Below are 26,075 nucleotides of genomic sequence, written 5' to 3'. Positions count from 1 at the left end.
GCAGCAGAGGGGATAGTGCAAACAAGAGACATAGTAAAAAAAACAAGTATTATAAATAAGCAAATGAGCAATAAAAAACAGTAAAAAACAGTAAAGAATCCAAAGTAACTGAAATATTATATATACAGACAGAAACTATTATAACTGTTGTATTGCACAGTGTATTAGTGGCATGTGGTCTGCTGGGAGCCATGCCATACATGTAATTCTTATTAGATAAAAGCAATCCCTCATAGGTTTGCCAACATGTATTATCTGTGTGGTGCATCCCCACCAATACATGTCCTACCCCCGCTGATAACATTACACCAGCGTGTGATCACATGTTGTGGGTCCAGTTTCCGCGAAGCGCCCCACAGACCACGTGACGTCGCTCTCCGCGGTGTCAGAGTGGAAAAGAAACAGGTAAATTCAGTCTCTCGCTTATTGTGCGAGCGAGTCGGTTCGCTATATTTCCCCAAACTTAGTTGTATCAACTCGGGGCTCAGGAACTATACCCTGTCCTGAATCCGACTAGGAGGTCGACAACGAGACCACTTGTCGGCCGGTTGTGTAGCGGTGTCTAATATTGAGCCGGGTTTCTGGTCAGTATCGCCTGTTATTATCTTCATGTAGCGGCCTGCAGGCCCACGTTCAGCCTCGGTCTGCGTTAGAGCCCGGCCGCCAGACACGCAGCGGCGCCGGGTCGCTGCGGAGCGGAGGGGCCGTTTGAGAAGCGGCTACTTGCTAAGCTAGCTAGCTAGCTAACTGACCAACGTCGCCTAGCTGTGCGAAGCGACGTGGGTCGGTTGAGTTAGCATGGCTAGCATGCGTTAGCAGACAGCTGGTGGTAGTAAAGTGGCATGGGCGGGTTGGGTTTGGTCGAACATTAAAGCTTCACTGCTTGCTTGTAGCTTATTAGCTACTTAACTTGTGGCTATCAAGCTAAGTCCGCTCACACTAAGCGTTGTGTAGCCGGCTGTCGACGCTAGGTTAGCTGGTTAGCTGGTAGAAGTAGCCTCGTTGTCGCCATGAGGTGAAGCCTCCAGAAGCGGAAGCCCTCCAACACCTCAGCGCTGGATGCTTTCGCCTCAAGGATTAGCGAGTCGGCTAGCATGTCGGCCATGTGGCTGTAGATGGAGTTGGGTATGCTGGACGGGCCCCGGCTTCAGGCTGGTGTTGGGCTCACGTTAACGTTAGTGCAAACGGGGTTTACGTAACGTATGCGAGACTAAGCTGTCGATGGCAAGGTGAACAATTGGCTATCGAAACACGATGCAGACGGATGCGTGAACTATGTGTTTGTGTTTTGTCTCTCTCGTCTGGTGTTTCAGACAATGTAGATCCATGTGTGATGGGTTTGAAGTGATATATTGCACACAGGTTGACTAAACACCACCAAGGCTATTTTGATATAGATAGCGTTGCGTAATGCTCTGAAGAGGTAAATAAGCTAACGTTATGCACTTGTAAGCCTTGACTGCATCAGCACCCAGTGTACCATGACTCCTGCTTCCCGGGTCAACCCCGCGGATAGCTTTGGCTTTAGACATTGCCATAGAAAGGGGCTGAAAACACCCTTTGTCAACGTCCAGGCATCTCTGGGAACAAAGCTGATGCTGTTTTCTTGACAGCGCTGCTAGCTACCCCCCATCAGGCAATAAGCCACCATGCAGTTTGAGGAAGTAGTATTCAACAGCACCAGACATGTTCATTGTGGCATAAATAGGTCATAGTCGCAGGTCTGTAATGCCTCCTCTCCACTCTCTCTCTCCTCAGGTGTTATTCCTTTGTAAATACTGTTATTTGTATATACTGTAAATGATGACGTCCATGGGCGGGAACCGAGCCCGTGGCAGCTGGGAGCAGACACCGGGACAGACACAGAGTCAGACACAGCACAAGCAGAGGCCTCAGGTACCCTCACTCACCACCTGTCACACTGCCCAGATGCACAGTGATTTGCACCAGGGTTGAGTAGAGGCAAAGTCATTTATTACTCGATGTCACTTGTTTTTGTAGACACAGTCTCTACAAAGCTGCATAGTATTCAATACAACTTCTAATACATAACGCATGGGTCAACATAATGTGCTCTCTAAGAGGTTGTGAAAAACATTGCCGGTTAAAACTTTATTACATTTTCTTTTGATAAGATTCAGAGCTAAGAATGTACTATAGGATAATCATAATAATAGTTTGGGGCATTGGGGATAACACAAGTCTGAAAGTCACTGATCATCTCTCACTGGCTTAAGTTGACCAGCTTACATCAAGCTGGTCAACAAGTGTGATAGTTAGAATGTAGCTTTTTGTCAAGTCTTTAAGCATGTGTGGATCGAAATGATAACTAGACTTCTAGTAGCTGTACTCCCTGTCGGAATCAATTTTTTTCCTCACCTGCTTCTTGGGCAGGTCACTGAACATTTCAACAAGCCACTTTTTTTGTCTGCCACCTGTGAAATCTATTTTTAATTAATTTTCAAATATTTATAATTTAATATTACTTACTATAAGGAAAACCGATATGCCATAGTGGCAGGTGACTTGTGATGTTTACTTGGCACAGCCATCATTTACACTGGTTTTAGCAGGTGCTTATTTATTTCTAGTGATTATTATTATAATAATAATAATTAATTAAGCCTTTATTAGTCCCACAACGGGGAAATTATTTCTCTGCATTTAACCCATCCCAGAGGAGCAGTGGGCTGCAATGAAGTGCCCGGGGAGCAACTTGGGGTTAGGTGTCTTGTTCAAGGACACCTTGGCATGTTGCCGGTAGATTACTGGCTAAATATGAGTTGTTCAAGAATTCAAATCTTGTGCTTCTGTTTGTTATAAATATTGGGCGTTTGCTTCCCTTTGAATAGGCTACTGCAGAGCAGATCCGACTTGCGCAGATGATTTCAGACCACAATGATGCAGACTTTGAAGAGAAGGTCAAACAGGTGAGCAATTGCACAATCTTTTGTCCTAGTTCAGCTTACCTGTGTATTTTTTTCTGCTCCTTATAGTAAAGTAGCACTACTTTGTGTTTTAGCTGTGGTACATATGACGTCTATTGTGTCTTGCATTGGGCGTGTACGTTTTGCATATTCCATATAAAGTCATTATTGCATGTTTGGCCTGTCAGAAACCACCAAGTCAGTGACGCAGCATCCAGTTCATTATATTAAGTCTGCAATGGTGGCTAATATTATTGAAATAGTACTAAAACTTATTGTGTAAAATGTGGTATTGATCGGAAGGCTAAGGCACAATCTCAGTTATGGGAAAGGTCCTTTATTGCAAAAAGATTTAGTAGTAATAGTTGTTGTAGTACTTTAAAGAGAGAAGGTATGTGGTGAAAGTAGGGATGGATATCGTTAGGATTTTATCGAGACTAGTACTCTTATCGATGCTGCTTCTAGGTTCGGTTCCTTATCAATACTCTTGGCGGTTCTTTTAGATTTTTTTTATTTATGAAAGAAAAAGACAATTAATTAGAAAAGAATCTGCATTGATTTATTTGTATGTAAACAAATCGTTATTCTTGAGCAGCAACAACAGCATTGTTTAAAAAAAACTCACTATTGTAGACCTGCTATTTCAATGCCAACAACACATGTAAATAAATCAACAAATATATAAAATAAACAATATTCTTAGCAAAGGGCATATTCAAGTTCAACCACAGAGCTGCTCCCCTTATTAATAACTGTTTTAAACAACTCAATATACACTGACAGACTTAGTTCTAACCGCAATCCCTCTGACTTCACTGTTGAGAATGGGACTGGCCTTTGACAATATACTGGGTGACATCGCTATGACAGTTGTCCACCCTCCCCTTTTGTCATCTTCCTTGTAGCTGCTAGCGTGAAGGGACTTTGGCTGGGACAGGCGATGAGGGAGGGGGGGTTGGGCTGGGTCTTGGTTCCAGCCTGACAATCTAAAAAAAGTTCCAAAATCCTTAAAATACAGTTGCAGCTAAACAATTAGCTAAGCGATTAGCTTTGGTGCCGTGGTATATACACTCGAGTGTAAATAGCCACATTGAGTATTCCGCCCTCATGCAAATAGTGTTTGCTTCTAACACCTGTTAGCTTATAGCATCTGGCAGAAGAAGAAAAAACCATCAGAGATGCGACCCTGGGTATCAACGGCTGCTCTTATTTAATTAGTCTTAGCCGTTTCAGTTACTAGTTTGACAAACTAGTGAACTGCTCTAGCTCAACTCCATCACACACTTAATAACATGCCTACAGTCAAGACCGATAACCTTTTAATCCTATTGATACGCCTCTAGATGTCTTTTCAGAGTCGTTATAACGGATCTGGTATTAAATTCTATGTGATTAATGATTAAGTCCAAGTTAAAAAATAAGACCCTAAAATGGCATCTAAGGTCAGAAAGTTCTGTAAATGGTCATCAGGACCATTTGATAACAGTTTACTTTTGCATACTCAATTATAGTGTGAAGTAATTAAAAAAGGAAATGAAAGTGAGCGTGGTGCCAGTTTTTTAGGAAAATGAACCCTGTGTTATAGCTACTGAAATGACCAAGATGCAGAATCTTGGTCATTTCAGTAGCTATATAATCTGTAGCTAACCCAGTGTTTGGATGTATGTATGTTTATTATTTTATTTTTAAAAAACATTTTGCAGAAGTGTCAGCCAGGAGTCACCCCTGTCCCTCATCATGACACTATTTTATTTTGCAGCTGATTGACATCACAGGCAAGGACCAGGATGAGTCTATGATCGCACTGCACGATTGCAACGGGGATGTCAACAGAGCCATTAACGTGTTGCTGGAGGGTAGCCCAGACACCGTGAGTATTGGCTTTGTGTGAGGGCTTAGCGCAGTGAGGGACAGGTCCTGGAGAGATCAGTGCTACGTTTGGTTAGATAACTACGATAGTGGAATAACATCTTCCACTGTATGAGTAGGGATCATGTGAAGGTACAACATTGTGGGGACATGGACAGAGGCAGGTTTTCCTAGCTTAGGCAAAGTTGTATGTAAAGGTAAAAAATGCAAAAAGATATTGGCCGTGAACACGTTTTTTCTAAGTCCCCTTTTGGTCACAATGTCACCTCTGCATGCTCCTAGTATATTTTTTACTGAACAGTTAAGAAGAAAGAACCCTTTCACAAATGTATAACTGCCTCACATTTTGTCTCAATTATGTTATCGAACAAGAAGTGAAAACGGTAATTGACTAATATTTTCATCTATGACCAGTTCTTTAAAATAACAGTGTATGAGTTGGCCTTGCCTGCGACACAAGTGCAGCAAGGATGAAATTGAAGGGGCCTCATAGTTGCATACAAGCTTTGATATACTTGTGCCTACTTGAACATATTGATTTTAAAATAGCTCCGGCCACGTCTTGCCCACCCAACCTTAAATTGCTGAATCTGTAACAAACTCGCATCAGAATTAGTCACATGTAGACTTACCACATGGTGAGAAAGACCACCAGAAACTATTTCTTAATAACCCGTTAGCTCACTAGTCAATGCTATACTGACCACTAGTCAATGCTATACTGACCACTAGTCAATGCTATACTGACCACCAGGCAACACTCAACATCCAACCCGTTAGTTTATGAATACATTTCTTTTAGTACATAAGATTTTTTCCTACATTTTCATATCTTGGCAGGGTCCGTTGTTCTGGCAGTGATCTAGTTATACTTAAATTAACCTTCACTTATCCTCAGTGGTTGTTTTTTATCATTGTATCTCGGTACAAAGTCAATGAGTCCAGCAGTGTAACGCTGTCTTTATTTCTTCCTAAGGACTCCTGGGAAATGGTGGGAAAGAAGAAAGGTGTCTCAGGCCAGAAGGAGACTAGCCAGGCAGAGATAGGAGAGGAAGGAAAAGAGAATAGGGAGAAAGGAGGAGAGAAAGATGTAGCACGTCGCCGAGGTGGAGCTCCACGCAGGGGCCGCGGAGCCAGCAGGGGACGAGAGTGTAAGTGTTTACCATTCTCATTATTTCATTTTTTTTTTAGGTTTCTTAAAAATAAAACATCATTATTTTTGTCGCCGAACAAAGCATTGGTGCAATCAAAATTGCTTCAGGCACTCTACAATTTACAAATTGAGATTATTTCCTCTCTACACTCTACTTAACTCATTAACTTATCTGCAATTTGTGAATAGACAGTCTTTTGTCAAATAAGGCGGTATTTCAAAATGAAAGTTCTTGTGTTCCAGAAATGGTAAAAGTGTTTGGTTTGCATAATCTCAATGTGATTATCCTACATAAATAAAGGTTAGTTATATGCAGCACACCAGTTGACCCTTTTAAGCCCCTGTTTAACTGTGGTCCTGAAGTGGGGACAGTGATTGAGAACCATTATGTTTGATAGTTTCTCTCTAAACTGTACCACATTGTAGTTTATATGATTTATTTTGACATTTTGCATGCAGTGTAGTGTCTAAATTTGAGCTGTTCTCTCTCAAGTTCGTGGTCAGGAGAATGGCTTGGATGGAGCCAAGGCTGGAATAGCTGGAAGAGGTGCAGAGCGAGGCCGAAGGGGAAGAGGCAGAGGAAGAGGGACTGTTGGTAAGTGGCTGTAATCCTCTTTAGACAAAGATGTGTTTCTAATCAAAACAAGTCAGTATCTATGGAGGGTTTTTACTTAAACCGCCGCCATTCTTTGTGACAATAGTTGTCAAGCTAAGAAACTGAAGTAAGCTTTTGTTATCTCCCCAGGAGTATCTGGAAGGCGAGGAGGCAGATTTTCGGCACAGGGCATGGGGTAAGAGAACACCTGTGTTGCCTAAAAATGGAGGGCCTTTTGTTCCACTCTTACCCGTTGCCATGGTCACCAGAGAGCAGGACCCCAGCCTATTGTTTAGCCTTAATCCAAAGGAGGGCCAATGGGATAGAACAGCGTGGGCAGAATAACTCTCACGATGTCTAAACATTTTATTTTGAGTGAAAATTTGAAAGATCCACTCGAGAGGTTGTTTCTGCTCTCTGGCCCTAAAATGCAGCATAATTCAGTTGTAATTTGCTTTTTCTGTGTATTGTGTGTGTTTCTGTGTGTGTGTGTGCAGTTAATAATATGTCAGTTGATGAATTAGCGTTTTATACTGGTATCTTGATCAGTTGGTGTCATAACAGATGAGGTACTTCTCTCAAGTGAGCAGTCTAGCTAAATTTGATCATTTAATGGTGGAAAAATTTTAGTTGTCAGGACAAATTCCCTGCCTTTTGTCTATAGGCGGTTAGGTGGGAAGTTATAGATCTTACAATCTTGTTTTTAATCTTGATCTGCTGAAGTAGCACACGTGATGTCAGCGGCTGAGTGGTTTCCTCCCAAGAGAAGCCTGAATGTAATTTTTACTCTTTCGGGTGTGTGCTTCAAAGCTACATGATCATGCCATAAATATACTTGAACACAGGTTCAGAAGGTAAAGGTACTTGAATGAAAACTAAAGGTGTTTTGATTTAGTTCACAAATATTTGCTCAAGTGGTGGTGCTCTTTAATTGCCATACCAAAACCTCACATGTCTTTTAGGTTTTATGTGTATGCTCTGTGTTTCCATGATACTGTGAAAATGTCAAACAATTTAGGTGTATTCGTGAAGTGTGGACCCAGATATTGACTTGCATATCTCAAGGAACACTACAATATGCTTTGTTTCATATTGATCATAATTAAGTGCTGGGGCTTCGCACCTACAATTGCATGCAGTGGTAGCTGAGGTGTTTTCATGTTACCTAACCCCCCCACCTCACACCACACAACAGTTCTATGATTGCTTTTGCTTCTTGCTGCTAGCAGACACAGTTTACCAGCGTGGCTTCAGTGTCACGCAAATGCGGTGGCTTAAATGAAACGTGTCTTTAAAGGAAGCGGCCTTAAAGCAGATAAGGTCTTTGATCAGTTTATTACAGTGGGTTGCATTCGTGTGTGCATCATTGGTACCTTGTGCTAGTACATTTAATATGAATAGCATGTACCATTCACCTCACATACATATATTCTGCTTGAAAATGTTAGCATGCCCTGATTTAAACTTAATGAAAACTGTGAGCTCACGAGGGACGAGTGTACCAAACTTCATTGCTGAAGAATAAGCTGATCAAAAATTTGTTCTAAAGTTGTAATAAAACTAAAATGGTTAGGATGATAGGGTTTGTTATTAATATATGAATTAATATTATCCAAAAATGTTGGTGTAAGACAAATAAAGCAGACAATATATTCAAACCTCAGGGTGCCAAGAATTTCAGACACATTCATTTTATTATTTAATGCAATACAGAAGATACTCAATCTTTAAAGCTGCCCCAGTTGGACAACACTGTTGAAGGAAGTTCTCTGTGTTTGGCACAATATTAGTTTGGGATCACCTTTTCCCTCTTATTTGAGATTGTGTCACCTTGTAGGAGAATATGGATGTTTTGTCTGAATATAATTAGTATTTAGTCTTAACCCCTCGTTGGTGCAACGGATCATGGTTCTAAAAACTGTGTTGAATTGATGTTGAATCCCTGCCCCTTCAGATTGAGGCACAAACAGTAATGTTGCATCCAGAGTGGCGTTGGCCATAACTGCAGCATGTAACACGGCTGCATATATAAACCTCCTCCATTGCTGATGTTGCCTGGCTTTAAGGATGCATCCATTAAATAGGCAGTCGTATTCACTTGTACCACAGCATTGGTTGGCACATTTACAGCGCTGCCTCTTTGGGTTAACTGTTAGCTGCCTTTTGTATTTGAGTTCTGTGGTTGAGTGTGCAGAAAAGAAACTGAGGGAAGAGATAGGACTCCCAGTTAGTTGTATCTATAGAGGCCTGGCCAAATAAGCATGAATATAACCCTCCTGAAAATGGTTACAATTTTAGGACGCGGCTAAAAAGACTAAAGTAAGTATGTTTTTTCCTCCGGTGGAGGCTGAGCTGTTTATCTGAATTTCGCCAGTTCAATTTGAAACTGGTCAGCGTTTAGCACAAAGTGTGTGTTCTTCATTTTTAAATTTTTACAAATAGAACGGTGAGATCAAATACGACTAGTTGACTAAAGATGGTGATTTCTATCAATGTAGGAGATATTGAATGCTGACTGATGCATTTATATCAGGATCCTGTATGACTGGTCAGCAATAGCTCTGAGATGATGCGGCTGTGTGATAGAAGGTATCATTGAAATCCCTGAGATTGTTTAGGCATTTACTGCATCAAAGGAAAGATTACTGCATTTACTCTTGCACAACTGCTCTCATCTAGCAAAAGTTTCTGTGTTTGTGGCTGCATTGTGTATACTTCTGATAGGTTGGGTTTCTTGGACTGTGTATTTGCCCACCATGACTAAAATCACACTGGCTTGCCTTGCACTGTGGAGTGAGTGACAGGTGGCGTCGGGTGTTTGTTACATTACTGGCACAGGCAGATCGAAGGCATTTTTGCTCACGCTGCTGCTCTGGATTGTGGTCTGAAAAACAAAAGCTTTATCTTCTACTTTTACTTTGTTGTGCTTCTTGTAATTGTTGCCATTATTTTTCCTCTAAAGCCAGATTGATAAGGGGCCCAGATATGATATTGCAGGAGGTGAGAGGTGAGTGCATCGCCTCTGGTGTGTCTGTTATTCTTGTTTTTCTGTAGGGAGACTTTTAAGTGACATAAAACAGGATGTTTTATATAAGATATTATCAAAACAAAGTATAACTCTACATTTTATTAACAGTATATAAAAAAAGAAATTCCTAAAATGTAATGTTAAATCTGCTCATACAAGCCATAAGTGCCTTCAGAATTTCACAGGAAGGATCTTGGACAAATAACGAAAGCAGCTTAGTTTAGCTTGGCTTGACTCAAAAGAAAAGTCTTTTACTTTATCATGTTGCTAGGTTGCACCAGCTGTAATTTTCCCCAGCATGCACGGATGTGCCAGATTAATGAAAGACGTGCAGTACCAGGAAAGAGTTGTTGAGAAACAAAATAAACAGTATTTGGATGCTCACACGTCCTTATTTGCATGTCTTGACTGTAAAAACTCTCAAAGACATTAATGCATTCACTTTAGCCTCTTATCATTTCCTCTTCCTGCTACAACACCCAGTCACTCCTTTCTGAAGTGTTTCCATAAGCTTAAAAGTCTAATGACGATAAGAGCAGAGCTGTGGATTTTTTCAAACAGTACTCGGAGTGCAATATTCAGGCGCAAAACCAACCAGCTCACTAGTGGTTTGAAGCTCTTAAGAATTGAATTGGGGTCTGCTTCTGCTTGACATTTTCAAAACTTTGACCTGTAGAAGGTAAGTTAAAATTGGACCCCAGATTATTGTGTGTGCCCCCAGTCATGGCTGAAGTCTTTTCTTGTAGTGATGACAGCCCTTCAAATGTGGCCAGTACATACTCGATTACTCAATTCTCAACTCAACCCACTTATTGCTTTCTTCCCCAGAACATTCAACCCTGCTGACTATGCGGAGCCATCCCAGACAGAAGAAAACTATGGAGGGGGCAGCACCTGGAACAACACAGGAAGCGCAGAGCTCGAGGACGGAGCTAGTAAGTTAATTTATTTAAAAGATTTCCCTCCAATAAGGGGGGGTTAATCTTATCAATGAATTATCTGTTTACCATCCAAACAGTTTTAAAAAATCATTATCAGCATCCCAAAGATGCTCCTGCGGTAAAGATGAAAGGAAGGTTCACATCCGTTCAAAGGGCACTCGCTTTTTGATGCAGATTTGTGAGGCTTTCTTCATTAACAATGCACACTGTGACAAATCCCAACAGCGTGGTACTCCTCTTAGATCTTTACATCGAGATCTCTGTTTGTCCAGTTGACTCAAGTATAATCATCTCTTTTCATTACATTCAACTTTGATCTCCTCACCTCTGTCTTTGTCTCTAGGGTTGGAATATGCTGCAGGAGAGGGAACAAATTACCCGCCCAAGTTTGACTCTGCTCCGGGTAAACCTGTCTTCACTTATGTTTTGTTTTTTTTATGCATCCCTTATTCTGTTTGAATCTCCCTTTTTATTTTTTATCTCGGTAGTATTGAACTGTTTCTCTTTGACTCACAGGCGCCTGGAGGTCTGCCACAGAGGAGTGGGGCACTGAGGACTGGAATGAGGATGTGAGTGTTTCTGAGTATATATAAATATGACATTAAGTTATAACTTAAAAATCAGAAGTTATAATTTTAGCAAAGTTTATTTAAGGAACACTCAATCTATTTTACACAAATTTCTTGTCTGATAAAGTTAAGAAATTGTGGACAGACATGGATGCAAACTGCAACTGGACTGGTTTGGGGAGGCATACAGCCGCAAATCATGTGAACTTTTGTTCTTCAAACTAAAACTCTTCCGTCTCTGATCCTTTGCAGCTTTCAGAGACCAAGATATTCACCGCTTCCAGTGTGGCGTCCGTCCCTCAGCCTCAAGAGAATGTGACCATCACCAAAGGACAGAGGTGGGTCACTTGTGCTCTTCATTAGCTCGACTCATGTTTTCCAGGAATGGGTCGAGAGAATAATTACATTTGCTTGGGTTCACGGTTTCCTTGGCTAAATTTCAAAAATATTTTCTTGGTTATGCTTTATGAATTATGAAGTTTAACTTTGTTTCCTTGGAAAATTATGATGGACAGTTTTTTTACTATTTTCTGATGTTTAATAGACCAAACAATTAGTTAAAAAATAATCAGCAGTTTAATAAAAAAGAAAAATATTAGTTGCAGTCCAAAAAAATATATTTGTAGTTGTGGTACAAATAAAGGTACAGTTGACACGGATCACATTTCAAATGGCTTTCTGAATATGAATATTTCTGCCGTGCTATAGGATTGACCTTGCAGTGCTGCTTGGGAAGACTCCTCCATCCTCCTCAGAGACCGAAAACCCCCCCATGGAGGCCACCCAGCCCCCATCTTTGTCCCAGTCACTGGTTTTCAGCAACTCCAAGCAAGGAGCGCCGCTCTCCCAAACATCGTCCAGCACCCCTTACACCCAGCACAGCATGGTGAGACTCCGCACAAAATATAACAAAAGCATTTTTAAAGTTTATATCTCAACCACACAGGAAAGGGATGGGGCCATGGACATGAGGTCATAACTATGGCCATGTAGCACCAATTGTTTTTCATTATTGTGATAACAGTGACATAATCTGCCAACATTGCAGGTCAGCATGCTGAGCAAGGGCTTTGGGGATGTGGGGGACCCTAAAGGAGCGAGCACAGGGACCACTGGTTCTCAATTCCTGGAGCAGTATAAAACAGCCCAGGCACTGGCCCAGCTGGCAGCCCAGCACTCCCAGACTGGACCTCCTAACACAACCCCTTCATCCTGGGACACCAGTGCCACCTCACTGGGACAGTACGGTGAGATGACATTCTACTGTAATTACTCTGATCTTCCTGCAACCCCCTTGAGCAAGTTAAAGATAATTACATAGCTCTTTCTTGATGTAGGAATATCCAAACTGCTCTCAGGTTTCAGTCATAACTTTAATCTATTGCTTTCCATTTTACAGATATGAAGGCTCAGGCGGAGTCTGCGGTCCATGCGCCCTTTACGAAGCGGCAGCCCTACCAGGCCGCCACCTCAACCTCGTCCATGTTGGATGTTTTCCTGCAGGACAAAGGCCTGCCTCCTTCCTCCTCGTCTTCTACCTTACCACAACATACAACATCCTCGCCCCATGTGGTGCCCCCGCCTGCCTCCTCCCTTCCCAAAATGGCAGCAGCTCCTTCACTAGGTCATCAAGTTTCCCCAAGTTCCTCGGATGCCCATGGTTCGAGTCCACTGCCGTTGCAGCAACACAAACTCAAACAGCAGAAGAAGAAGACTTCCATTACAACAAAGGTAACCACTGAATTCAAATAACAGCATTTTTTTTAAATGTGATTGGATCTTTTTTTTATTTTTATGAATGGCAAGAATGTGATGTGAAAATATTCTCCTGGTTCTGGGATAGTAGATAACATCCTCTGACATTTGTGCCAAGTCTTATAGAGCCCTTCATCTCCCTCAGATTCCTGCAATGGCGGTAGAGATGCCTGGCTCAGCAGACATCACAGGCCTCAATCTTCAGTTTGGAGCGCTGCAGTTTGGGTCAGAACCAGTTCTACCAGACTACGAGTCCACCCCCGCCACCACAACATCAGCCAACCAGGTTCAGAACAGTCTCTACACTAGCACTAACAGGTTGGTACATTCAACATTGTATGTTTTCACAGTGAAATGCGTTATTGCACAATTTATGCTGTTCTTATTTTGAATGTAGATTAAGCAGTTGAAGTTTTGTTATTTGTTTTTTCATATGCAGCATTTAAGTGCTGTTTGGTACTGATAGATTTAAGTGCATGTTCTAGTCCTTCAATGTGCTTAAAAACATAAGTTGTGGTTATAAATGTTTGCATCAGAACCACTAGTTGTTCTCTAAGAACACAATCTTGTCAATACCATAACAATCTGCAGTGAGTCAACTCCAGCTCTCTCCAACTCCAGTCAGATGGACCTGTACGATCAGAGAGGGTCCCAGACTCGGCGCTACCCTCCCTCAGCCTCTTCCTCCCCTCAGAAGGATATGCAGCCCAAGGTATTCCCATTTTTCACTTTAAGTGGTAAAACATTTGATATGGTGTTGTGTTATTCTAGTCGGTAAAGCAGTGTCTAGTGGGTACAACATGCCTAACCTCCACATGGTCCTTTGGAGCTAATTGTTATTGTGGATTGAAAGGCTTTTTGTTTAATGAGGAAGTCTCCTGGTGTTAATATCTAATTGTAAAGATTGTATGGTTAAAAATATACAGAGCTCCACACAAATTGCATTAGTCGAAGTCACGGTTTTATACAATCAAGGGTCTCATGGAAGTTCTTGTTAAATCTTAAATCATTTCAAGGTCCTTTCCTGAACTCCAGTGTTCAGAATTAGGAAGGGAGCAGGTGTTCTTAATAATCTGGTTTTTATATATACCCTCATTGTTCCAGTTTTATTGTGATTGGTGTAATACACTACTGTTTACAAACCTGACCTGAAGTTAAAACACTCTGCAAAGCAAAAAAGCATCTTGGCTTGACTGTTTACAAAAGCCCAACACCCTTCAGCTTCTTAAAGGTATAATATATAGTCTCATTGTTGGTTGTTACTTGTAGACACAGCATTTAAACTTTGCCTCTCCTCTCCAGCTCAATGATAGAAGGAGAGAGAGTGAGGTAGAGAGGGAATGAAGAGAGTGACCAGCGTTGGGAGAACAAAGCCGTGACTCAGAAGAATGTTTTGTTTTTTTCTTCTGATTGTTTCACGGTGGTTATGTTCTTCAGCACAAATAAACAAGTGCACACCTCACAAACCTCTGGGAAGGTGCACAATGTTGAATTAATGCAGCTGAAAGCAGGCTTTATCCTGCTGTGGGCTTGCTGTTCTCTGTGTGTCTGTGTCTCCGCTTGGTCACTGAATGTTCCATATATGACAAGGGAAACGCATACACATTGAAGGACATAAAAACACGCTGGGATGTAACAACCCGTTCCATGCCGCTTTGTGTCAGTCACTAAAGGGTGCCGTGTGTTTGACCTGGGGATGAGAATGGGCAGCTTATTGGCTGGGGCCTAAACCTCTTTTTGAGGTCCAAATACAATAATTGCTGATACCAAGAAACGTCTCCAACACAAAAAAAATAAGAGAGAGACACCGCCACACACTTCTAGTGGGTTATAAGAGACGCTGGAGAGGGATTATTTTTATCCGTCTATAAATTGAATATTTAGGAAATCCTTGTTTATTATGCCTTTTTTAAGAATGGCCTATTTCTATGGAAACCTCTGACCCCGCCTTCATTTTTGGTTTTACAGAATGGCTTCACTTCCATGCAAACAACACAATCTGTGGAAGGTAAGTGTCTATTTACGATTGTTTCCTTTCTTAACGGCATTGTTGACGTTTTTTCGGATCACTCTGGGTTGAAATTTATTTCAGAAATTTCTTTTCTTGCTTTCCAGCTGCAGCAGGCTCTGCAGTATCAGTCAAGCAGGGCTCTGATTCAGTCCCGTCTGTCTCCAGCATGGGCACTATGGTCGACAGTGGCTCTGCCTCCTTGATGTCTACATCCAATCAGACGTCCCACAGTGGTCTGGGGCACAGTGAAGACATGCCTCCAAGCACCCACCCCCCTCCTCAACACAACAAGTGAGATGCTGTTAAATTAACATGCATGATAAAATGGAAGTTAACAGTATATTAAATAATGACCTCTGGACAGAGTCATGCATCGGATTGGGTAACACGCAAAAACTGTTGTAACAGTGTTGTTCCATGGTAAAAATGAACTGAATGCAGGCGGGCAGTCGTTGAGAACAAGGTTTTGTTTTCTGAAAATGTGCATAACTTATTACAGCTACAGTTGTGGTGCAACAGATCATAAAACTCACGGGTCACATCGGAGTCACAGATCTGATCAGCACAAAAGAAAAAAGGGAGTAAATATAACTTTTAGAGATGCCTCACCACGTTTTTTTTGCCACCAATACTAATTGCTGATCATTGATGATAAATATTGGCAGATACAGATCCCTTTGTTGTTCGGTTATAGCAGCTGGTTTACAAAGCTTCAGACTATTATTTTTTTTGCCACCATCCAAAATATACATAACAAACATAAATATATCTGATTGTTATCTTTTTACTTGATATAGTAATTTATAGTTTCTTTTGTTTGTTTTTTTCCCCCCATCATAAAAACACACAATACAAATAATTAGGAAATAAAATATTGTATTTTTATGGATTAAAACATTCAGAATCTTTGTTCATTGGCCATTAGCAGTGGTGCTATCGGGACTAGCCCTCCTCGTATCAATTTAAACACAGATTGGTTGTTTACGATGTTGCATTATGTGTCCTGATCACTGATCTCCTGATATACTGTGCTTGTCATCGTGACATCCAGGGCAGCCAGTGAAGGAGACTTCTGCGTGGCTGGATTTGTGATTTAAACCAGGCACTGTGTATTTAATCATGGGTCGGATAGCAGGACTTGTATAAACAGATGAGATGGGTCCAGTTGTGACTTGCAGATAATTGCTGGTAATGAGTCCGTTCCTGTGCTGCGCTTTGCGTGTGCGGGCGGGTTCAGGTTCGCAAAACTGGACCCATGCAGGACTCTGCCTCTGGGTGACCCAAGTATCAGTACATGATGTGGATCATAGATAGTTGATAGTTGTTCTGAACCTTTCTCTGTTTTTACAGCTCTCACCTATCGCATCAGAACAGCCATGCTCCATCTTCAGTCCGGACATCCAACTCAAGCCTTCTGGTAAGCTGGTTATATATTCCTGTACTTGTGTATACCAGAACCTATAGCATAATGTCTTCTGCTATTTTTATGACCCATTAAGAAGATTAGATGTTATTTTAACCAGACACAAACCATGAGTAGTGTGTTCATGATTATGTGGGACGGTGCATCTTCATCCATCTTTGAGCATTTTAAAAGCTGTATTTCCTGTGATGGCAGATGGACACATTAGATGTCCATTCACTCTAATGGAAATGTAATCTCATCAATCCTAACCACATCTTTCTATCTTCTTCCTTTTGTCTCTACAGCATCCCAGCGTAGACGGTGACTCGAGCCTGCACTCCTCCTCCTTCCCTTCCTCAGTGTCAGCTGTACCGTCATCAGTCCCCTCCTCTTCGTCGGTGGCTGCTGCACAGGGGTCACTAGGGGCCCCTCATGCGTCGTCCATGGGCTCTGCCACAGTTTCAGCCCCCTCCGGCCTCGGCCCCGTCAGCAGTCTGGCCATGGGCCTTAACACTGTCTCCATGTGTGCCCCAGCTGTCGCTGCCTCAATCGCCTCAGCGGCCTCGGCCATTCCTTCAGCTACTTCCTCATCTTTACGCAGTTCTGCGGTATCCTCAGGTTAGATATAAACGCAACCACAAACATGAAAAGTACATCTTGTGTTTGATAGTTTACATCCAAATCTTGCATTGGGAAATTGCTCAACAATATTATTTTGTAAGTATTTGTGCCTGCCTTGCTTACTTTAGATTTGCGATGTCAAGCTACAGGAACCGTTACCAGTGAGTTAATAGTAGTCTTGGTAATTTAGGTCAGGGTCTCACAATTCTGAATAAATATAAAACTTGCTGGTTAACTGGACTGTCAGGATTATACATATATATGCGTAGTTGTTTTTCCTCATCTGTGGTTTGCCACTTCCTGTACTGTGAGCATTATTTGGAGTTTGTGATAAATAATAACCTCTCTAATCTCCTTTTGCCTTTTGAGTACTTGTTGATTGTGGTAATGCATATGTGACCATGTATGTGTGCCGATTTATAGTTGTTTGCGTGGTCAGCTGGCAGGGATTAGCTGAAGCTTCTGTAGCTTCATCACAATGTAGTTTGTGCAGGTTTTCAGTAGTATTTGTTACCCATCAGTGGTGAATTCATTTTTATTTACATAGTATTTCTTACAGCAGAACCATCTCTAAGACGTATTGCAAACTAGGGGTTGGTGTCACAGAGTAACTCATGATATGATCATAATACTTTGCCCAAATTACAATGGTATTTGGTTGAATAGAAGTTGTGAACAGTTGCTATAGTTACCATGTAGACATAGAAATTAGCCTGAACAGCAGTAAATCTAGTGAGGGCAATACCAGGAAGTGTCCTCCTACCTCCCACCTAAAGCCCAAAGATCAGCATCAATAAAGTATACGACCGGCTACTATGATTCTTAGCTTTGTGACTGATTCTCACCGTCCTTTTAACGAGCCAAAAGACCTGCACTTTGATTAAACAAATGGCAGGTTGTGTCAGTTTATAAATATCATTTAAGAATTTGAATGAGTCCCCACAGACTCCACTAGCTGGCTTCTTTAGGCTGTTTTGGAAAGCCCTGCTAGTTTAAGCAACGGGTAATAGATTTGTAGTATTGGCTTTAATATCTATTTTAATACAATTCTTACATTTGACGGGGCTTTGTGTTTACAGGGAAAGCACCTCCAAACTTGCCACCTGGAGTGCCCCCTCTACTGCCCAACCCATACATCATGGCCCCTGGACTACTGCACGCCTACCCTGTAAGTTCCTGCCAGGATCTTAGTTCGATCTGAGCTTTACCTGTTTAGGGTGGTTTTTTAATATATATTTATATCGTAACACAGTTTTCTTACACACGTTTTGTTCAGCCCCAGGTGTATGGATATGATGACCTACAGATGCTGCAAACAAGAATACCGCTGGTGAGTTTTGATTTATTAAAACTCTTAAACTCCTGCAATACAAACATTTTGCACGAGTTGTACTTTATTGCCTCATTTCTATTTTTTTTTTGTTTGTTTTATAAAAAAATATTTTTCTTTCCAGGATTATTACAGCATCCCGTTTGCAACTCCCACAACGGCACTGACTGGCAGAGACGGCAGCCTGACAAACAACCCTTACTCTGGTGAGCCATGTAACAATTGCGTTTAAAGTTGAGCTTACTTTGTCTCTTGAAGAAGTTTTATTTGCTCAACTTATAAACATCGGCCCTTTTTTTGATTATCCTCAATCCTGTCCTGTCGTCCTCTGTTTCACATATTTGCAGGTGACTTATCAAAGTTTGGTCGAGGTGATGCATCATCCCCGTCTCCAGCCACCACATTAGCTCAGACACAACAGAACCAGACCCAGACGCATCACACCGCACAGCAGCCCTTCCTCAATCCCGCACTGCCGCCTGGCTACAGCTACACGAGCCTCCCATACTACACTGGCATGCCGGGCCTGCCCAATACCTTCCAGTACGGACCTGCTGTGTTTCCGGTGAGAAAACTTAAGTCTCCGCAAGCTAGCTAACTTGTTGGCTTGCTTTACAGTCCTTTTCCCACCCTGAGTTTTATCATTTTTGTATTGCTGTCTTCACTACCTTCTCATAAGGGACATACGCATCATAATGCATGAGGAAAATGGGTGGGATTGGACAAGAGCTGACTAGCAAATTAAATGTAATGTGTGTGTATATGTAAGATCATTTTTGTTTTCCTTTTGGCAATTCCTGTTTGGCCCCCCGACAAGACAAACTCTGGTTACCGCTTGCTGACACGATGACTAGACACATCATGGTTTTGTTTTTGTCCAGGTGGCTCCTACCTCGTCAAAGCAGCACGGTGTGAATGTCGGCGTCAATGCATCAGCCACACCCTTCCAGCAGGCTAGTGGCTATGGTTCCCATGGATACAGCACTGGTGAGGCGCTAAACGCTATTGAAGCTGTATTTTTTTTTTTTTTTTTAGGGGTCATGCAGGTCCTGCTCTATATACCTGCTTACCAATAACGCCGTTTCTCACAATGAGCCCATTGATTTGTCATTGGCGTGGAGTGCATATTTCATTTGAGCTCTGCAGCGTCTACAAGCATAAACATGATGCTTGTGTAAAGACCTTTGTTACGCTTGTGTTGCTAATGGTTCATTACACATTGTTGTATGCTGATTCTCACTTGAGCTGTTGACCTCCAAAGCTTATCAGAATGTTTTGGATTGAGCATGATAACATTGAGGGTAAATTGTGTCAGTTTATTGGTTTTGTGTACAGTTTTCATTGCCTGTACATACAAGGAACTCGATAATGGAGCTGTTTTAAGATGGCATGAATATGTCTGCCACTTCTGTTAAATGGTTTCTCGTGATGAAATATATATGAGACTGTCATTTAAACTGGATGGGACGGGGAAGATGGGCTTGAACAATGGCTCCTGGCTATACCAGTTTAATTAACAGGGGTTAGATGATCGGTCTCCTGCTGTCTTCCATAGCTTGCTCTGCTATAGAGTTTGCTTCAAGGCTTCACCTTCCACCACATCTCCTTCACCCACATTCATCCTTAAAACATCAAACGGATCATCCTCCCATATCTCCTGAAATGACTCTCCTTATAGCTCGGTTTTTTCCCAGCGGTTTCATTTCTTCACAGTGGCCTTCTGGTATCTACTCTTTATCATTGATGCTGTTTTTTTATTTTCATACTTTAATTCATCACTCAACAACCACCTTTGGTCACAACATGTGCAACACCTATTCGTTCTAAGCTGCACCATCTGCTGCTTTCTGCCATCACCCAACTCTAGCTCACTCTCCAACCCCCCTCCTCCCACACACACAACCTGCCTGCCCCCTCACTTCCCCCACCTCCTCCCCTCAGACTTGGGTCAAATAGTATTCACAAATGATGTTAGTGTTGTTTCTGACCTGCTTGTTGTACCAGATTGACAGGTTTTGCCACACAGGACAATGCATTTGGTGTCAAGGTTCAGATAATAACAGTAAAGTATTTGGATTTCGGTATAATGTGTTTCCTAGAGGACTTGACACTATCTGTATTGTCACAATTTGGTAAAACCTGTCCATGTGGTACACTGTGTCAGACCAACGCTACGAGTTGTTTGTAAATGCTCTTTGAGGCAGGTCTGTTTCCCCTGCCTGGTGTGTCTAACGCTGTGGGCTGTGGCTGTGTGTCTGACTGTTGCAGGCTATGAGGATGTGGGCCAGGCTTCAGGGAGTGGGGATTTCTGTAAGGGCGGATACGGCACTGCCGTGGCCGCTGCCGCTTCTGCACAAAACAAGCCAGCCAGCTCTGTCACCGGGCCTGGAGTCGGTGAGTGCCGCCACCTGCCAAAATAAAGAAAAAACAAAAAACAAAAAAAAACTATCCCTCCCGTCTTCCTCCTTGTGTCACCAACCATCCTTCTCCCACTCTTTGCTCTGGTTCCTTTGCCTCATCGCTGATGAGCTGCGCCTGTGGGAAGACCCGTCGCACTACATCTGCTTTTAGACAGTCCAATGCAGCCCGCCTCTCTTACTAGCCTTGTCTGCCATTCTGTCTGTTTAGTGTTCTCTTCCAGGGCAACTCATCAATCCAATCTGTTCTTTATATTCTTGACATTTATGCAACGTAATTATCAGATTTAGAGTCAAAAATGTGGCAGGTCACAAGAGCTGTGGCTGCCATAAGCTGATAAGTTGCCCTGGTTGATGCCGTCCCATTTACCCCTCTGTGTTGCTTGCTCTTCACTCATGTCGTCATTGCTGGTTTGTACATCTCCAGAGTATCGAGTCCACTGTCCTGGAGGTGAAGTAGGTTACAATCTGAGAGAGGAGACAGCAAAATGTCGTGCGTGTGCGTGTGCGTGTGTGTGTCGTTTGAAGAAGCTGCAGCAGTATTCACACTGATGCTCTTGTTCTTTACACAGCATGGTACCTGAATGAAGAAAAGGTTGCCTTGTAAAGGGCGCCTGAGGTTCTGATCTTAAGTCTTTCTGCCATAATCTTTGGAGTCTGTATTTTGATATATCTGTGACAAATCTATATGAAGAATGTGTTCCCCAAGTACAATGAAGAAGGAAATGGCACCATTTTGACCTCTAACTGCAGTGATGGCATGAGGGGGAATTTTTTCTTTGCAAATACGACAGCTTGAAATATCAAATCTATTGCATAGTACCTGTCAGAAGAGAGCTCTTCATTATATTCAGCTATGTGGTCCATTGTGTTTTGTTTTTTTTTGTTTGTTTGTTTTTTTTGTGTACAGAGATCCGTCATAATGAAGGTGTGCAACACTTTTCTAGTCTTGTCTCATGTATACGATATTGTAGTTTCATCCTGTTGTCTGTTAAGGGCAGATTTACTTATATATTCAGCAGTTCTAATGTTTTGTCGTTATTAACATTTTCTAGAACACTTTCAGCACAGTCTGAATCGATGCTCTCAGATTAATGCAGAGACTACAGTGGCACACGTGGATGGGCTCTCATGTAGACAATGGGCATTTAAGGCTCCAACCGTTTTTAAAACTTCACTGATGCAGCCTGTAAACGAACTCAAACAACTCTTCATTAATATAGATATGTTCCAGTTTACTGCTGTTTTCTATCAGAGCCATGGTTTCAGATGCCAAATATTACATCTTGCTTCTTTCCGTAACTGTCCCATCATGTCTAAATAAAGCCATAAAAAAGATTTATGTAACGGGTTGATCTGCTCACAGATTTTGAGAAAAAATGTTCAGGAACTTGAAGTCAATAACACTTTTTAATGTAAATGCCGCTCGAAAATGAGTTTTGCTAGAACCAGTTATTCCTGTCCAGTTTTGATTTGCCCACCAGTTGACCTTGTTCTACGTCTCTATGGCGATATGTGGGGTAACAACCACAGCAGTAACCAACAGATACACTACAGTGGCTGACTGGAACTGATACACTGCGACATCATCTCTCTCACCTTCCTTTTCATTTCATCCCTCTTCGTCGCCTCTGCTGTCCTCACTAAAGGGAAATTCTACTCGCATCATCTATGAACTCAAGCTGACATAGATGTTCATACTCGAAATTTCCCGTCAACCTTTTTTGCTCTAAAGTCATAAGATTTTTCTTTTTCAGATGCTTGAATAAGAGAAGGTGTTTACACAAATATAGAAAGTGTGCGTATATAATTCTGCATATTAGATTCCTTGTTGTTGGCACATCGTGTAGCAGTTATGCTGGTTAGAATCTGAAGCTGGCTGGCCATGGTTTGTATGGAGGGTGTTTCTCAAGTCTCCCTTAACATGCCCAGTTTTAAGACTCATGTTGTGTCCTCTCTCCTCTGTCTCTGCAGGAGTCTCTGTGACATCAAGCAACACAGGGGTACCAGATATTTCAGGGTCTGTTTACACAAAGACGCAGGTAACTACAGATCATAAATATTTCAAGCCCTCCCTCACAGAAGCAGACTTTTCCCCTCCTTGCCGCTTGAATCAAGCAAAAATATCATGTCTTGTTCTTTGTGTCACTTCCTCCTGCAGTCCTTTGAGAAGCAGGGTTTCCATGCTGGCACACCAGCAGCTTCGTTCAGCCTGCCCTCGGCTCTGGGTAGCGGAGGACCCATCAACCCCCGGCGGCTGCCGGCTACGCCCCAGCCCCCTTCATGCACATCCTGGCACCGCACCAACAACCCCACTCTCAGATCCTGCACCACCACCTGCAGCAGGACGGACAGGTAGCGTACAATGTTTTGTTTGTCTCCATCTGTTGGTGCAGGTCGGGATTAACACCTGTAGTTCAGTTCAGTTGGTTAGGACCAATTAAAAAGATACTTAGTTGCCTTTTAGTTCTGATTCGTCTTGCTTTCAACAAGGTAGAAAATTGAGGGGGAAAGTTCCTGTGTGGGTATTGAATTTAATTTGCTTAGTAACGAGGAACAGCTAAAATACACAGTATGGCACATACTTGGCATACCTCTGTTTTTCTCCTTTCGACCTGCTTGTGCGTCAGGGGAAATCCCTGCGTCCAATCTCATAAGCTCATACTTGTTACCATCGTTGAAAAATGATCTTGCATAAAATCATCTAGGGGTAACGGGTTGAGATTGTGCTTTTTGACAGTTCACGATAAGCAAATGCATTTAAAAGTAGTTTAGCTTTTGAAATAAAAGTAAAATCACGTTAAAAAAATACTGTGGTTGGTCCGTTGTGCTTTAACACAACAAGCAGTGCACCACACTGAGCCTGAAAGAAACTCTTCTTTTCAGGCTGGTTCAGTCTGATTGTTAATTTCAGACCTGAGTTTTTTGACTGCTTTTACCCAAAGGATCTTTTAGTCTGTCCTATGTGTGCATGTCTTTGACTGAGAGGTCTGTGTATACATTGACATATAGATGTGATTGTAAGTAAATGTAGATCCTATCAAACTCCTGCGATCCCATTTAATATTTTCCTTTGAATCATAAAAGTGTATATAGGTTAAGTCACTAAGCTACACAATATTTGTGTAAACACATGGCATGAAGGGACAGCTCAAAGATAAACTCTGTCCTCTCTCACAGAGCGGCACCGGACAGCGCAGCCAGAACGCCTCCATTCAGCAGAAGTCTCAAATCAACAAGTCGGCATACAACAGCTACAACTGGGGGGCAAACTAACATCAACTGTGGGGGCCCCCCACGCAGCTGACCGAAGCTAGAAGGGGGGCTCATCACTCCTTCCGCAAAACAGCCTCCACATATAAAACTCCCCCTCCCCCTGCAGAGATTCCCTCCCCAGTCTCTTGGCCCAGCACTCCTGCAGCTCTGACTGCGGTCAGAGGAGGTGCTGTGCCGAGAGAACCAGCACTGTAATGATGCATGGGTGGGGGGGAGGGACAGAAGGGGCTTAGAAGAGAGGGGAGATCGGAGCTAAATGGTTATAGAAATCCACCGTCAAGAGGTGAAGTATTGCGTGTTGGGAATTTGTATTGTGTTAATCCCCCAGCCCCACCCATTTTCTTTGACTTGTATGTAACATAGAACTGTTTTCTAAAAGAATGAACGTTTGCTGTATGGTCTTTTTTTTTTTTTTTTTTTTTTTTTTTTTTTTTTTTTTTTTTGTGTCTTTCCCCCTGCCCCCTTTTTTTCTTGCAGAATGGGAGGAATGAAGTAATATCTGAAGGTGGGGGGGACAGGCTGGTTTTGTATTTCTCACCCTCAACTCCCCCACTCCCTAATTTTTGGTGGAACACACAGAATACCCAAACACATAAATTTGCTTAATTGCTGTTGAATGTTTTTTTTTTTTTTTTTTTTTTTTTTTTGTCAATTTTAAGTTTGAAGAAACAATTCTCTAAATTGCTAGAGTTGTGAGGTTTATTTTTTACCAAATATAGATATATTATATATAAAGACATATAAGCAAGCTCACTGGCTTGGACTGTGAGGAAAGTGTGTTTGTCATGTGACTGCGTGCATGTTTGTACACACGGGGGCTGTGGTTGTGTACTGTGCTTTGTTTTTTGCCTAGCACAGAATTTTTCATTATCCAACACTTGTACAGTAACTGTTCCCATTAATTATAAATATGTTGCATAAAGGCCCCACTTATTCTGCAAGAGAAGTTGAATGATTTCCAAGGCCAATACACACCCAATCTGCCTTCCAGTGTGTTTTATTTTGTTTTTGGTTTTTTTTGAGGCCCCCCACCTCCTCCCCGCTCCACCACCTGTCTCCCATTGTAAGGAAACCTGCAGCATTGAACACCGATGGACAAAATTGTACTATGGGTTTTTTTGTCAGTGATTTATTTTTCTTTTTGTACTGTGCGTTTTAAAAACAATTTAAATGGATAAACTTGTCTTGTACATATATAAAAAAACACAAGTACTGTAGTCCCTGTTTGTTCGATGGCTTTCTCCTTTACCTTCTCAAAAATCCTTTAAGACTTGTTAGCTTTTTGTTTCATACATTTTTTTATTTTGTAAAAATATATAAATATTAAGTAAATAAACAAGAAAAAAAACATTTTCATCATTTTGGATGTGAATGTCTTACAAGAAACTTTTCCTCATGTGGCTTGGCCTTAATTCATCTGACACTTTGAAACGTTAAAGTCACTGATACTTGATATAAGGGGAGCAACACATTCACAAACACTGTAAGAAGCAGTTTCATCAAGTGTTTAGCACTACTGAAACCATCTGACTCAAAGGATGGACGGTAGGTGTCTGTTAGAGGCCCGAGTTATCCAACAAACTCCAGGGGATCGGAACTGCACTTCTCCAGACATTTAATTTGTTTCTGGTTTGGATGCCTTTTAGCATCTGAATACAACTACTCCACATTTCAGATGGGGAAACTTGTACTTTTTAAATCTAGTACATTTAAACAACAGTAACTTAACAGGCTTTGATTTGTATGTTTTGGCTATTTATGTTTTTTTCCACACTACTGGAAAGCTTTAGGCCATGGACTTGACTGCATTTTGGGTGACTAAAATATCCTAACAACCGTTTGGCAGAATGTCAACGTCATGAATGGGCTCCATACTTCCAGATAAACGCCTATTTATAAAGTCAAAATGCTTAATAAGCCCATTCCTGCATTTAATTCACAACTATATCATTAAAAAGCTTTTGCACTTTGAAAATAGGATAAACTCTTGTTACCCGGGTGACGGATTGGCGTCATAATGCACGTTGGAATTGTTCTCACTGATGAGACGTTGCTCGGAAACAGCACTCCGCCTTAACACACAAACACTTTAACAAGCAGTTCATTGAAGTATTAAGCTTATTGTTTATTATATTCTTACTGATGCATTAACATGTTACGTTAGCCTTTTATTATTTA

The 26,075-nt window shown here is 41.8% G+C and overlaps 1 protein-coding gene across 1 annotated transcript; it reads left to right on the top strand.

Annotated features, from left to right (window-relative positions):
• Positions 1–439: 439 nt before the first annotated feature.
• Positions 440–25,218, top strand: ubap2l (ubiquitin associated protein 2-like). The gene is given in 31 exon segments (XM_054605656.1): positions 440–584; positions 1,759–1,896; positions 2,853–2,930; positions 4,687–4,797; positions 5,773–5,947; positions 6,443–6,544; positions 6,695–6,740; positions 9,507–9,551; positions 10,401–10,507; positions 10,857–10,916; positions 11,030–11,082; positions 11,335–11,420; positions 11,791–11,968; positions 12,131–12,329; positions 12,482–12,813; positions 12,983–13,155; positions 13,459–13,549; positions 14,806–14,845; positions 14,953–15,139; positions 16,199–16,265; positions 16,559–16,871; positions 17,954–18,042; positions 18,151–18,204; positions 18,329–18,410; positions 18,552–18,769; positions 19,086–19,191; positions 20,473–20,598; positions 22,596–22,663; positions 22,783–22,864; positions 22,867–22,976; positions 23,802–25,218. Coding segments are annotated over 30 exon segments (3,570 nt in total). The 5' UTR covers positions 440–584; positions 1,759–1,800; the 3' UTR covers positions 23,898–25,218.
• The last annotated feature ends 857 nt before the right edge of the window (positions 25,219–26,075 follow it).

Source organism: Anoplopoma fimbria, chromosome 10, assembly GCF_027596085.1.
Source record: "Anoplopoma fimbria isolate UVic2021 breed Golden Eagle Sablefish chromosome 10, Afim_UVic_2022, whole genome shotgun sequence".
NCBI lineage: Eukaryota > Metazoa > Chordata > Actinopteri > Perciformes > Anoplopomatidae > Anoplopoma > Anoplopoma fimbria.
The sequence above is the reverse complement of the archived record's forward strand: the minus strand, read 5'-3'. Positions and strand labels throughout refer to the sequence as shown.